The following is a 15622-nucleotide window of genomic DNA, read 5'->3' on the forward strand; positions in this document are numbered from 1 at the left end:
AACTGTAGTGTCCCGCGGGCCATCAGGTGATTGGGGGAAAGGCTGTTTGCGCTGCTGCTCTACAGACTGAGTAACGGTGCCAGTAAAGGTGAATGGATGCCGTGCGCGTCCATTTGGTGCACAGAGGAGGACGTGGTATGTTAGGTATATAAGACTTAGGTCAACAGTGTCTAGGTTGACCACTATTGGTCGACAGTAAGTAGGTCGACATGGTTTCTAGGTCGACATGTACTAGGTCAACATGAGTTTGTTTTTTTTACTTTTTTTGGTGTAATTTTCTCCATACAGTGACCGGGAACCCCAATTATTGCACCGTGTCCCCTCGCATGGCTCGCTTCGCTCGCCATGCTTCGGGCAAGGATACCTCGCTCCGCTACCTCAGCACAGGTTACCGTTCCCAATTGTAGTGCATGTGGATCGTAAAGTATGAAAAAGTTCTAAAAATGAAAAAAGTGAAAAACTCATGTCGACCTTATGTCAAGTCGACATAGACCATGTCGACCTAGAGTCCCTGTCGACCTTACTGTCGACCAATAGTGGTCAACCTGCATGCAGGCCAATCTAGCACCAGCGATAGCGATGCGCTATCACTGTGAGGGATACACCCGGAGTGTCAGATTGCTTAGATTTTAAGCAGCGATCGCTCCGTGAGTAGCCCCCTTAAGCCACTGTATACTGAAGGGATTGTCGCACCTCAATTTGCATAACTGAGAGCACTGGTAGAGGTTAAATGTTTTGGGGAAAGAAAAGTAAATGTACTAAATGATGATGATTTCAAGTAGCATCATTGTAGAAGCTAGACAAAGTTCTATAGCAAGAATATCTGTAAGCATACAGATCTGTCCTACACTGAGCGTCTTTATGCCATATGGCCCATGATGCGACTGAGACGCTCCTAGATGAGTAGTGTACCATATTCTTCTTCTTAGTGACATTGCAGACACAGCGAACAGCCGCACACAATGTACGAGATATACTAGGCTGTGACATTAATCGCGCAGGAATTGGTCATACACATGTGCAAAGACACAGATGAAGCTCAAGGTAACCTGGCATGAGAAAAGTGTTGACTGTTCGTATCAAAGCCATTTTTACACAGTTTCAGACTCGGTCGCAGACAGATATACAAGTGCCACAAGTCCCAGTAATCAGCGCACGCTATCAATGTTTCGTTGTTTCTTTATGTTATCATTATGCAAATAGGAAGCACATTTTGAGAGAAACAGACGTTCGGCACAGGACCAGACACGCCGAGAGGGGCTTTTTGATGCGACTTGAGCCACAGTGTACAGAGGACACAACAATATTCAGGGCTATAGCGGATTTAAATGGCTACAAATGCTTAAAGCACTTTTCCTATTATATCAGGCCGATTCAGACATTTGGGGAGATTCAAATGTTTGAAAAGTCAGTTGGGATTCTGTTTTTTCCTATCTGATAGACAAGAAAAAACAGACACTAAACCAACTTTTTCAAACATTTGAATTCCCCCAATGTCTGTGATTTGCCATTCTGGAATAACACATTGCAGTCCAGTTTTTCTTTACAATCCATACAGGTGTGCAGGAAAACTTACAGAGCCTGATTATGAGTCGGACGCTGCAGCATCCATATGTGTGTCTTTTACCGGTCTTGCATATGTCACTTTATGCTCATACTGCTACAGGCCCTTCCCTATTGTACAGGTATGCATCTGAATATGCAAGGACTGAGATGCCCACTTTGAGATTGTTCAATCTTTTAGATCAGGGGTGTCAAAGACAAGGCCCGCGGGCCAAATCCGGCCCGCCAGACCTCGTCTGATGGCCCGCGGTGCCGCCGCCATGAAACCCCCTTCTCCCGAGTGCCCAGCTCGGGGGGGGGGGGGGGGGGGGGGGGGGGGCGGGGTTTCGCGGAATGACGCGATTGCGTCGTGACGTCACGGCGCAAACGCGTCATTCAACGAAACCCCGTCGGAGGAGGGAGAAGGGAGCCGCGCAGACGAGGAGGGAGAGGCGGCTGAAGAGCGGCGAGAACCGCTTCAAATGTAAGTCAGCCCCTCTCCCTTCCTCTCTTTCTCTCTCTCTCCCTCCTTCCACCACCTGCCGCAATGTGTAAAATGGGGACCTGTGCCTGCCACAATGTGTAAAATGGGGACCTGTGCCTGCCACAATGTGTAAAATGGGGACCTGTGCCTGCCACAATGTGTAAAATGGGGACCTGTACCTGCCGCTATGTGTAAAATGGGGACCTGTGCCTGCCGCTATGTGTAAAATGGGGACCTGTGCCTGCCACAATGTGTAAAATGGGGACCTGTGCCTGCCACAATGTGTAAAATGGGGACCTGTACCTGCCGCTATGTGTAAAATGGGGACCTGTGCCTGCCACAATGTGTAAAATGGGGACCTGTGCCTGCCACAATGTGTAAAATGGGGACCTGTACCTGCCGCTATGTGTAAAATGGGGACCTGTGCCTGCCACAATGTGTAAAATGGGGACCTGTGCCTGCCACAATGTGTAAAATGGGGACCTGTACCTGCCGCTATGTGTAAAATGGGGACCTGTGCCTGCCACAATGTGTAAAATGGGGACCTGTGCCTGCCACAATGTGTAAAATGGGGACCTGTACCTGCCGCTATGTGTAAAATGGGGACCTGTGCCTGCCACAATGTGTAAAATGGGGACCTGTGCCTGCCACAATGTGTAAAATGGGGACCTGTACCTGCCGCTATGTGTAAAATGGGGACCTGTGCCTGCCACAATGTGTAAAATGGGGACCTGTGCCTGCCACAATGTGTAAAATGGGGACCTGTACCTGCCGCTATGTGTAAAATGGGGACCTGTGCCTGCCACAATGTGTAAAATGGGGACCTGTGCCTGCCACAATGTGTAAAATGGGGACCTGTACCTGCCGCTATGTGTAAAATGGGGACCTGTGCCTGCCACAATGTGTAAAATGGGGACCTGTGCCTGCCACAATGTGTAAAATGGGGACCTGTGCACTATAAAAGGGGGCACATGGCTGGGCACTATAAAAGGGGGCACATGGCTGGGCACTTTAAAAGGGGGCAGATGGCTGGGCACATATAAGGCAGGTGGAGCGGTAAATTTTGGATAGACCTACAGATACAACCGGCCCTTTGATGGGGACCAAACTGCTGATGCGGCCCCCGATGAATTTGAGTTTGACACCCCTGTTTTAGATTCTTCATGTGTCTGAATAGACACCTCTCAGTCACCGCCCAGCACATTTCCAGTACACTTTGGATTATGGGCTGGATGTACTAAGCATCACATCCTGCAACTTATCCTGCACATACATATGTGATTAGTATCGCAAAGGACAGCTCTCCCAACAAGAGCTGTCCTTTGCGATCACTGCACTTCCAGGTTAAAGTGTGACGCAGGGGCTGCTGTGCTGGGAGGGACCTAAATGGATCTGCGGCCTGAGGAGGGACAGGTGACATGGTGTCATTTATACTGGGGCCCGGGGGTCCATAGTGACACATACTTGGTCATGAGACACACACATGGTGGGGGATACGAAGATACACTGTATACACTGCAGTTGGGGTGGGGGGGCATCTACATACCTGTATAAACACTGAGGAATAAGAGTGGTGGTAGAGGGGGTGCAGCATATGCATAGGAAGAGAAGTACCTTGTATGGAGAAAAGGATCAGGGCCCAGGGTCCTCTCTCCGCTGCCTGGATTGGGGAGAAAGGCGATGGGCGAGCTGGCAATCCACTCCCTGTAGACAATCCCGGCTGCTGCTCTGCCCAGAGCACAACCGCTCATGCAGGCACCGCCACTGATCACCATAGTGTAATCCCAGGTGATCGGCTCTGCAGTGCCGCACACCTCCATTCCATGCTTGCCCACCAGGCTGCCGTGCCACTGTCATAAAGTTTGCTGTGGCCTAGGGGGATGGAGGAAGCTGAGACAATGGAGGAGATACCCCCTTCAGGACTGGAGCCCGGCGGCAACCGACTCCATTGTCTCCAGTACTTTCACCCCTGCTCTCAGGGCTGAGTGCGGAAAGAAGCCCATAGGCTTCTATTGGGTAACGCCAGCTAAAGATGGTCGTTACACATTGGCTCCAAATTAGAGCATACAGGAATGCAGTAAAAACGTAGAAAATTGGATTTTTGGAGGTTTTACTGCATGTTTGGCTTTAGTACAACCCTCCCACTATGAGTTTCAATCAGTATTGTGACTTTGTGGGAACACACCACAGGACGCATGCACGCTGCAACTTATTAGTAAATTAAACGCATGCACAATACAAAAGAATCACTGTACTACTGTGTGTGACTATCGCAATACGTCCAACTCAGAATCAAGCCTGCAATGCTACAGGTACTATATATGGAGGGTATGTGCACGTAAGCATTGCGGAGATACTCTGCGGCATACCCCACTCTATTAAATTAGCCACTATGTGACTAGAACAGAATACACATATAATACTTCCAATACCCATCTCCTAAATCTGTCCTCACGGGTTAAAGAAGTCAGTTTGAAAAACATAAACATATAATTATTTTGCCTTCTTCGTTATACTTCTTCCTTGGTACCATTAAATTAACAATTTGGGGTTTATCAATTCTCATTTTATAGCATATTTTGCCACTGTTTCAATGATTCTATAAGGAAAAATGTTGTTAGGGAGGCCCCATTACATCTGCACTTGCAAGAAGTGTGTAGTAAAATGTCTAGTGTCACTCCTAAAGTTCAAATACGAGGACAAAAGATCAGGGGCTATATTTCTTTTGTAAGTCGTGCTTTACACTAATGCTGGCCATATACTAGGTTTATATCGTGTACGAATGTCCAATTTCAACGTCTTTGACCTTATTCAGTAAGGGTTGCAATTTCTGCTAAAAAGCAGTTACTGCAATCAAATATTTGCCGCCCAGAAAGAGAAAAAACGCACATTGCAGAAATTGCGAATGCATCACAATATGCGGGCTGATCACAAAACCATACGCAATTCCCGTAACATCAAAGATTTTTCCTATCTGCGCCAAGCAAGGTCATCCACAATTCTTGAGACACAAGAATCTGTAAGTGGTCATCACTGACGTTAGAGGCCCTCCTTAAAAACGCCTGGGTACGCCTGCGTTTTTTCAGACACACCCAGAAAACGTCAGGTTTCCACCCAGAAACACCGGCTTCCTGTCAGTCAAACAGTGGCTACACTGTGCTCACGATGTGTAGGCAATTTCTGTCACTATTTTTACTTGTGCGTGTGCGATGCGAACGCTGCGCAGTCACTCGATAATCGTCACGATTTACGATTGATAAATTTTGCATTCCTTACTGAATAAGGCCCCTCATTACATGCATCGTGTGCACATCGTGCATGTTTTGGGTACGATTACGATGCAGTGGGAGTCCCCGTACGTGCAGTCCATATTATCCGTTGTAATCGTATGTACATCGTACCAAGTTTTATACACACAGGATGCATCGTACGATTTTGAGTGGCATTTCCCTGGCACACAATCGATCGTTTAATGAGGGGTCATTGGCACAATGTGTGTCACTCGGACTGCCAGGGAGCTGCCAGGGAAGTTGAAGGAAAATCGTGATACGACTCGCATTGGACGGGAGTCGTCCTGATGTATGGCCAGCATGAGTGTTAGTGCTGCTTTACATTGTAGAGCTCTGTTTCATAACTATAGTCCCAGGTGTTTTATTTTGATTGCAATTTAATGAACCTTGTGGGCTATGCAAAGAGCCTTGTACAGTATGTGTATACTGTATATACAGCTGCGTCCTAATACAGCCTCAATACACCAAGCAGTGTGAGATGCCTTCTAGGTCCCGTGCAACTCTGCTAACGTTGAATGTCTTTTTTTTGCCAAAAATGCGTCATAGTCGAAATGCAACACACTGGCCCAAATGTATTAAGCCTTAACAAGAGATAAAGTTCAGACGCATAAGGAGTGATAAAGTACCAGCCAACCAGCTCCTAACTGTCATTTTTCAAACACAGCATGTGACATGGCAGTTAGGAAGCTCATTGGCTGGTACTTTATCACTCCTTGGGCCCTTATGCGTCTCAACTTTATCTCTTGTTACAGTTTAATACATTTGGGCCAGTTGTGTGCTACTGAGTCTGTATATGAAGCACAATGGAAATTGTTTTGGTAAAAAGCTGCGGCCACTACATTGTAGCACTTTGTGTACAGATTCAGAGACTCAGTCGCACACAGATATACAAGTGCCATATATCATATTAATCAGCGCAGTCTTTGACTAAGAGAGCCATTTTTTGAAAGAAAAGATGCCCGACGCTAACAGAGTATTACAGGGTCTGGTGTGCTAATAGGGGCTGTTTGACGAAAATGCAGAAATGATGTATGAGGATACATTGGTAGTTGGTGGTTTGCGAAACACTAAGATCAGACATACGATGCATACACACTAGGCTATTTTGTAAACAATACTGCTAATATTAATCCTCCTGCGTGATCTTGTTTACAATATTGCCCAGTGTGTATGCTACCAGCGATGGCCGATGTGCGCTCCCAAAATCCGCTGCTGACTGTACATGCAGCTCAATCTGACTATATCATCAAAAGCTTCATGGTCAGGCCATCCGCGGCATGACGTCACTGTGCAATATCACATAGTGTGTATGCACTATGTCGGCGGACACTATGCGATATCGCTCATGGGGGCTGATTCAGAGATGGACGCAGATCGCTGCATACGCAGCCAGATCTGCATCTATCTCCACACATGCTGGGAGCCACCCAGCACAGGGCAAGGCCGCCCAGCATGTGAGACAGGCCGTCTCCCAATGTATCCACAATTAGATTGCAGGGGCATCAAAACGAAGGTTGACCCCTGGCAGCGCATCAGGCCGCCAGTTTTTAATGATATTACACGCCTCCCCGAAAACTGTCACAGCACTCCCCTGTAAGGCCCGCCCCGACAAGTCGCCACCTCGCGAATGGTCGCCGCTGTCAATCACACTGCGGCCACATCCTTCCAGGATGCGGCCACAATGTGTAAGGCGCGCATGCGCACTGCAGCCAGTGCGCATGTGCAGGCCAGATGGACGCGACCGTTGCGTGCGGTCACACGGCTGTGTCCATCTCAGAATCAGCCCCATGGAGTGTATCACAAAGTATGTACCCACCATTAGACAATGATAATAGAAATAAATTCACGTAATAAAGCCAGCATAAAAACAAAACAACCACATCTGAAACTAGTAATAGTTTGTAGTCCACAGCAAATTACTGCATTGCTCTAATGTCCCACATTTATCTCCTCCAGAAAGCCGCAACAGTGATTCGTAACATTCCATTTCAGCACTTTACAAATAAACAAATGTTCTTTTATTTTCATTGGATAACATACAGTGTAAAATAGTGCAGCACATTTTTAAGATGTGTTCAATATTTATATCTCTATTTATGTACTGTATATAATCCATGTTTCTGAAATAATGTAGAAAAACACAAGGCAGAATTATTGTCAAATTCACTTCACTGCTATAAGCTGCTTTTGGGTCATGAAATACTGCAGATGGCAAATGCAACCATAAAGCCGGTGCCTGCATTATACTTCCCAATTGCCCAGTCTTAGGCAGGTCAGGCTGAATGTGAGTTCTATGTGAGTATGTTCTGCTCATCCGTGTTAGGAGATAAGTTCTGCTCATCCACTAATGTGATATAGCCACTTTTCATCCTATTCCGAACTTTAGGAATGAGGGATCGGATGAAAAGTGTCACATCGCATGTCATTTTCCTCCGACTCCGATCCGAGGCGCGTTCCCGTGCTCCTCCGATCGGAGTTGCAGATCGCCATGGCTGCCATGAATATTTATCGCATTTGTACACCTGCGATCCTATCGCAGACAATAGCTCGGAGGAGTCACTTGACTGGCACCTTGGGCACACCCATCCATATGCCCAGCAGCAGCGGAGAATAAATCAGATGCGATATATCGGATGTAAAAAAAAACACTCAAGTAGCAAATCTTAATCTCAGGACTCCCGGGAAGCTGCCGGGCAGATCAGGGGTAAATCTGATCCGACTTTTATAGGCCCTACACACATGCCGATATCACTGCACGATATGAACGGTCTCGTTCATTAATGAACGAGATAACGTTCATATCGTGCAGTGTGGAGTCACCAGCGATGAACGATGCGTGGCCCCGCGCTCGTTCATCGCTGGTGACATGTCGGCTGTGCATGCAGGCCAATATGGACGAGATCGTCCATATTTGCCTGCACGTCTATGGAGCCGGGTGACGGGGGTAGTGAAGAAACTTCACTGCCCCCCCGCCGCCGGGTCGCCCGTCGGCCGTATCGGCCAACGGGCACTTCGGCGGCACATCGCCTAATGTGTAGGGTGCCTTAGTTCAGATAAGTCTCACTAGTGGATGGGGGCCTTTAGGCGATATGTCCTGCTCATCAGTACAGGTTGAGTATCCCATATCCAAATATTCTGAAATACGGAATATTCCGAAATACAGAATTTTTGGAGTGAGACTGAGATAATGAAACCTTTGTTTTTTGATGGCTTAATGTACACAAATATTGTTTAATACACAAAGTTATTAAAAATATTTGTAGTAAATGACCTTCAGGCTGTGTGTATAAGGTGTATATGAAACATAGATGAATTGTGTGAATGTACACACACTTTGTTTAATGCACAAATTTATTAAAAATATTGGCTAAAATGACATTCAGGCTGTGTGTATAAGGTGTATATGAAACATAAATGCATTCTGTGCTTAGACTTAGGTCCCATCACCATGATATCTCATTATGGTATGCAATTATTCCAAAATACGGAAAAATCCCTTATCCAAAATACTTCTGGTCCCAAGCATTTTGGATAAGGGATACTCAACATGTATTAGGCGGTATGTCCTGCTCATCAGTGTTCATAGGTAAATTCTGCTCATCAGTGTTAGGAGGAGGTGGTATTCAGTATGCCGGCTGTTGGGATCCCGGCGCTCAGTATACAGGTGACAGAATCCCGACACCCGGCATACCGACAACTATCCTCCCTCTTGGGCTCATTTGTGCTCGGCCAGCTGTCGGTATGCCGGCGGTCGCGATCCCGGCGCCTGTGTGCTGGGCCCTGGGATCCCGACCGCCGGCCACTCATACTACACCCTTAGTAGGGATAGAGGTTAGCCTCTTGCATTCCAATAATTCTTAAACTACAATTCCCAAGGGGTGCAATCAGCAGGCTACAGATACACAGCTTGCCTAGCTCTGATACAAAACAAACTGAAGTGTACACTAAGAGGTATGTGTATTATACATACGTTTCTTACCTGTGGACAGTCCTTGATGTAATGGCCTTTGTTGAAGCAGAGGTGGCACAAGTAGTTAGGAGGGGGCCTCTTGCTGGGTTTCCTGTTCTCTGAGGAGAGGGAGATTTCTGAGAAGTGTTCGGTTAGAGAGCTCAGCCCGTCCACAATGTTGTTCAAGGATCCATAAGGAGATGCATTTTTATAAAGGCTGCTGCCTAATGCCTATTGGAAGACAAATAAACCACGTGTTATGAACAGTAATAATAATCACAACTTCTATCACCACCTAATCTGGTCTGGACATAAACATTAAGGGGTCTATGTACTAAGCCTTGGAGAAAGAGAAAGCTGAGAGTGATACATTGCCAGCCAATCAGTTCATATCTGTCATTTTTCAAACACAGCCTGTAACATGACAGTTAGGAGCTGATTGGCTGGTACTTTATTTCCATCCACTTTATCTCTCTCCAAGGCTTAGTACATAGACCCCTAAGTCTGTGTTTGAAACAGTTTGGTGCATGAAGAGGAAAGGGAAATGTACTATGGTAGTCTGAGACTTTGTTCCATGTTTTCTATTAAATCAACAGACTTTGGGAGCAATGTATCAAACCTTGGTGAGAAATAAAGTACCAACCAATTAACTCCTAATTGCCGTGTTACAGATTGTGTTTGAAAAATGACAGTTAGGAGCTAATTTGTTGGTACTTTGAGGGGGGAGATTCTATTACCCGCCATACTGCAGGTGGAAACAGGAAGCAGCCTCAGGCTTTAACGCCCAAGGCTATTTAATTAAACAATCGACTCTCCCGATAGCCCAGTTAATTGAATAGCCCCAGGGAATCAATTAGTCTGTGGTAATCTACTGCGGCGTCTGTGGTAATCTGCTGCGGCTAACCGAGTTTCCTCTAGCTCTTTTCACTTTAGCTCTCTCGAAGCTTTGATACATCGTCCCCTTTGTAACACTCAAAGAACAGCTGAAAGTAACACAACCTGTAAAAGGTTTAACTATTTACCGTAACCTGATCAAGAAGTGTTCTTCAGTTTGAGACAAATAAAGTACCTCTATGTTCTGTATATGTAATGACCACACGTTAGGAAGTCAGGGAGTAAAAATTCTGTAGTCTCCAATCAATGTCACATTGAGCTCTTAATCTATCTGCCACCAAATTATATGACGCTAACTTCAGTGTCATTGTTTTGTGAATCACTGGGAATCGATAATAAGCATGTAACTGAGCTAGAGTTTTCTGTGGTGGAAAATATTTAGAAGGCTTTGATGAAACGCCCTGTGTTTGGCAAATAAAGCAGCTTTAGTGAGGCTAGAAAATTAAACATGAGCTGACAAACAACTGGCAGGACATTGCAAAATGATTTCATTTCACTGAAAACCACAGTGCATGTCTACTTTATTGCCATCTACATGCTAATCAATATGTGTCATCTCGTAGCACGTAAGACGTATGCGACAATTAAAGGAGTCTTAGCTCAAGTAAGCGGATGTGTGCTTTATGCAAAAGCATGCAAAAGACAAAAAGGTATTTGCATTCCTTGTATTGTGACATGGTTTGTCCAGGTGCAAATGAGCAGGCTTTGGCTGGATTTACTCCTAAATCTAAATGAAAGCTGGGTTCACACTAGATGATATCGTGGACGATGTGCCTGATCCCAACACATCGTTCACGGTATCATCTAGTGTGTATGCACTATATTGCTGACAATGCGCGCATGCAGGTCCGACGGACGTCAACGCTAGCTAGGGCCCCGCCGTCGCTCATCACTGCTGGCATCAGCAAGTGTGTATGCACTTGCCGATGCTGTCCCCGCTGCTGGATCCCATCGCTGACGAGATCACGCTGGGTACACCATTTAATGTGTACTCAGCTTAAGTCCAATGTACAGATAACTTATAGGCCCTACACACTCAGCGACCCGCCGCCGTGGTACCTGACAGCCGATACGTCCGACAGGCGACCCGGTGGCGGGGGGAGGTGACGGGGGAGTGAAGTTTCTTCACTCCTCCCATCACCCGGCTCCATAGCAGTGCATGCTAATATGAACGAGATTGTCTATATTTTGCATGCATAAGCGACCCGGCACCAATTATGAACAAGCGCGGGGCCGTGCATCATTCATCGTTGGTGCCTACACACTGAACAATATGAACAAATTCTTGTTCATTAATGAACAAGAACGTTCATATCGTCCAGTGAAATCTTTAAGTGTGTAGGGCCCATTGGTCTATGTATACTTGTCCTTTTATTTGTATTTGGTACTATACAATTTTTACTGTATAAGTATATTAACCTGGTATGTCACTCGGTGTGACTTGTGAGGCTCGTGGCTAAAAGTGTTCAGAAGCCTAACGGGGACAATGAGGACCCGCTTGGGGTCATCCTGTAAGTGGTTAAATAGCTGTGTGCAATTTCAGTCTTACACTGGAGCCTTGAAATAACTCCCGTCATATCTCTTGTAGTGCATTCATCCACAGGGCTCGGCTAGTTCTGAAATAGACACAGACTAGGATGCAGAATTTGCGTAGGTTTATTTAAAGCACGTTCTGAGATTCCAACTCCCCATTCACAGCTCTGCACAGACAAGCAGACTAGGGTGGCCTCCAACTATAACCTCAAGAAACATTTTTTTAAAGCAAGGAGGGCCAGAGATCAGTGTGGGGGCGAGTTACTAGTAGGGTGATTCTATTTTTGGCTGTTCTGGAAGGTATTTGGTTAAAAAGTGATCTGAGTCAGATGCTTTCATAATATTTAATATTTTGTAACTGTGGATTGTAGAAGATGCCCAAACACTGTGCAATGAGATATTACACGCTGCTGACCTTGAAAGGGTTGAACACGCTTTAAAGAAAAAAAACATAGACCTTTAAAGTGACAACAGCCTAACCCTAACCCTCCCCGGTGGTGCATAACCCACCCCCCTCCACCCTCCCCACAGCCTACACCCAACCCTCCCTACCCCATAGCCTAACCCACCCCAGGGGTGCCTGATCCTAAATCCCCCTCCCTGCAGCCTAACCATCTGCCCCTCCGCCCACCCCCTGCAGTCTAAGCCTACCCCCCCTTGGCCTAAACCTAACAGTTTACCTCTCCTGGGGCCCGTCAAATCCTCATTTGGGATCTCGGCACAGGGATAGTGATTGTCGGGAATCCAGCGCTAGGCATTCAGAGTAGTGTCGGGATTCCGGCGTTGGTACTTCAACTGCAGGGATCCCAACCGCTGTGATCCTGACCAAATCCCGTTTCAAGCACCTTACCCTAAATCCCATTCTATTTAGTATTTTGTAATAATAGCAAGGTGGCATCATGTCAAGACTGCTGTATAGAAGGATAAGTTATGCGTCAACATCCATAGCCAGTATACAAATTTAAAAACAGTAGAGCAAGACAAAGAAAACTAATGCATACTGGTGTTCTACTTGGTGCTCATTGCTGAATCATACAGTAAGAACATTTTGAGGTGTTTACAAAAATGTAGAACAACCCTTAGTCCCCTATGACTACAAACATTGAGAAAGATGGATCATAGCTGGATCACTGTGACTAGAAAAGATTTTCACTGACCGCAATAATTTTAAATTTTTGTTTTGGAAACTAGAAAGCTTTAGACCAGTTTTAGGTTCATTCATAGAGCTCTTTAAAACTTAGCAAACCTCAACTATGGAATGTTATTATATGTATATCAACTTTTTTTTGTGTGGACCCATGTCAATGTTTTGGTACCCCAAAGATGTGCTTCCTAATATATTGTGTTGCATGTCTCAGAGAGGGAGATGTATCAAAGCTTAGAGAGATACAGTTGATAAGTTGCCCATAGCAGTGAATCAGCCTCTGTTATACCCCTTTCACACTGCCAATGCCGGATCCCAGCCGGGAATTGGAAACAGGTCCTTCCCGGGTGGGATCCGGCATTGGACCCTGACATGCGGCTTACTGACCCGGCAATATGCCGGGCCGGTTGCCATTGCGGTGGAGGGTGGAGCCAGCTGCGGGGGCGGAGCCGGCGCTGGGAGATGAGCTCATCTCCGTGCCGCTTCTCCCCTGGGAGCACGTTCACGCTGCCACTGACCCGGTATTCAACCCAGGAATAACACTGTTTTATTCCCGGGTTGAATTACCGGGTCAGGCGACTCGGGATTTCGAGCATGGCGCTTTCACACCGCACACTGACCCGTGTCGACCCGGCAATATACAATATGATACACTTACATACCAGATCTAGAATACGAATTGGTATACTGTAGCAATCTCCCCGAAGCATGGTAAGCAAAGTGAGGGTACACGTTTCCATTGGTTGTGGTCACATATGATGCAACATACAACAACTTGTGTCGACCACTGTCATGTTGACCTTTATGACCCTGTGACCTTTTGTATCTGTCGACCTTACACACTGCCTACCTTTTACCTAATTGCAAATTCTGCTAATTAGCAGAATTTGCAATCCGTACTGAATTAGGCCCATAATCCTCACTTGTGCTTATAATGCAGTTTTCCTTGGTTTTGGAAATTTGGGAAAACGTAGCACAGGAACTTTTGCTGGTGGGTATTAAAGCAAAGGAAACTGCAAAATGTAAAAGTTTTGATATACGCTAATAAAGCCTTACACACTTTCTGCAATAAAGGGGTTAACATGACTAACGTGCATTAGGTGTTGCAAGCACTAAATGTACATAAAGTGAAGTATACAGTACTATGTACACATCCATTGTATATTCAGAAGTATGGGGAAGAAATAACCTAACCCCTAACCTTTTTAATTGAACCCTGATACCCTAACCCCAATACCTTACCCTAAAAGGGCAGACTAGATTGGCCAATTGATTCTTATCTGCCAAATTCTATATTTCTATCCTAAATATGTTACTATCTTTAGAGTACATGTGTCAAAGGTAAATTTGGCATTCATTTACATTTAATTGTCCTTTTCTTTATTTTCGGTCATATGGCACGATTTATTATGTGTAGAAAAGGGCTCTGTGCTTGACTTGCTGCTAAACTGTGTGTCTTGTCAGTCAAAAAGAGTAAATGTTTATTTTATTACACAGCAAATACCCTATGATATTTGTACTTCACAATAAGCCTGTTTTTCATTATGTAAGTTAAATCAAATCTGTCACAATGAATTAATTTTTCTAATTTTTTATAAAAAAACTATACACGCAATATGTCAGCCATGTGTGCTCCCCCTTTCTTGCTCCCATTGTAAGTAGTAAAAGGCATTCCATTATAAGCATAGCAAAAAAAAAAGAGCCAGATTGAGCTGGCATTATAGGAATTTTAAAAGTCTGATGTGCCCTGCTGCCGTTATTGCTGCTGCAGCAGTGCATCCTGTGAAAAGAAAATCAGAAAATTACGGATTATTTAAAAAAAAAATTCTATAAATGGAGTGAACACTAATGCTGGGTACACAATGATTTTTTTTAATGATGTGGCCGACTGATCGCAATGACACATCCTTAAAATTGCCCACTGTGTACGCACTATGTCGCTGACGATGCGGTCCCAGTTGGCCAGCACCAGTGCACTCTGCAAGCCGAGCCAGCTCCATGAGCCAGACAGTGTAAAAAAAATGCAATCAAAAAGGCCCTGGGAGAACACCGCCTTTTTACCCTAGATTGTGTACTTTGGTGGTCATTCCGAGTTGTTCGCTCGGTAATTTTCTAAGCATCGCAGCGATTTTCCACTAATTGCGCATGCGCAATGTTCGCACTGCGACTGCGCCAAGTAAATTTGATATGAAGATTGCTATTTTACTCACGGCATTACAAGGTTTTTTCTTCGTTCTGGTGATCGTCATGTGATTGACAGGAAGTGGGTGTTTCTGGGCGGAAACTGGCCGTTTTATGGGAGTGTGTGAAAAAACGCTACTGTTTCTGGGAAAAACGCGGGAGTGGCTGGAGAAACGGAGGAGTGTCTGGGCGAACGCTGGGTGTGTTTGTGACGTCAAACCAGGAACGACAAGCACTGAACTGATCGCACTGGCAGAGTAAGTCTCGAGCTACTCAGAAACTGAACAGAGAAGTCTTTAAGCAATATTGCGAATCTTTCGTTCGCAATTTTGATAAACTAAGATTCACTCCCAGTAGGCGGCGGCTTAGCGTGTGCAATGCTGCTAAAAGCCGCTTGCGAGCGAACAACTCGGAATGAGGGCCTTTGTTTACAGTTTTGCAACTTTTTCCTACATTTTGCTTTTTTATCCATTGTGTTTTTTTCTGAATTTTTTTTACTGAATTTGCTTATAGAGTACTAAGTACTTTGGATTAGTGTCTTAGCACAGCTAAATTGGCACGGTAAACAGCGCAGCATAGCCCTACCCATCATTTTTACAATGCCG

At 45.4% G+C, this 15622-nt stretch overlaps 1 protein-coding gene and 1 long non-coding RNA gene across 3 annotated transcripts in view; one reads left to right on the forward strand and one right to left on the reverse strand.

Moving 5' to 3' along the window:
* The window catches only part of LOC135055085 (uncharacterized), a 256252-nt gene that overhangs the window by 190354 nt on the left and 50276 nt on the right, over window positions 1–15622 (forward strand). The window lies entirely within an intron of this gene.
* ZCCHC24 (zinc finger CCHC-type containing 24) overlaps window positions 1–15622 on the reverse strand; it is a 220641-nt gene that overhangs the window by 154247 nt on the left and 50772 nt on the right. Inside the window, exon 2 of one of the 2 annotated variants that reach the window (XM_063958727.1) lies at window positions 9287–9496. In XM_063958727.1, coding sequence (XP_063814797.1) covers window positions 9287–9496 — 210 coding nt within the window. The remainder of the gene's footprint in view (window positions 1–9286; window positions 9497–15622) is intronic. The other variant, XM_063958728.1, reaches the window with a different exon arrangement.

The sequence above is a fragment of the Pseudophryne corroboree genome, chromosome 3 (assembly GCF_028390025.1).
Source record: "Pseudophryne corroboree isolate aPseCor3 chromosome 3, aPseCor3.hap2, whole genome shotgun sequence".
Taxonomy (NCBI): Eukaryota; Metazoa; Chordata; class Amphibia; order Anura; family Myobatrachidae; genus Pseudophryne; species Pseudophryne corroboree.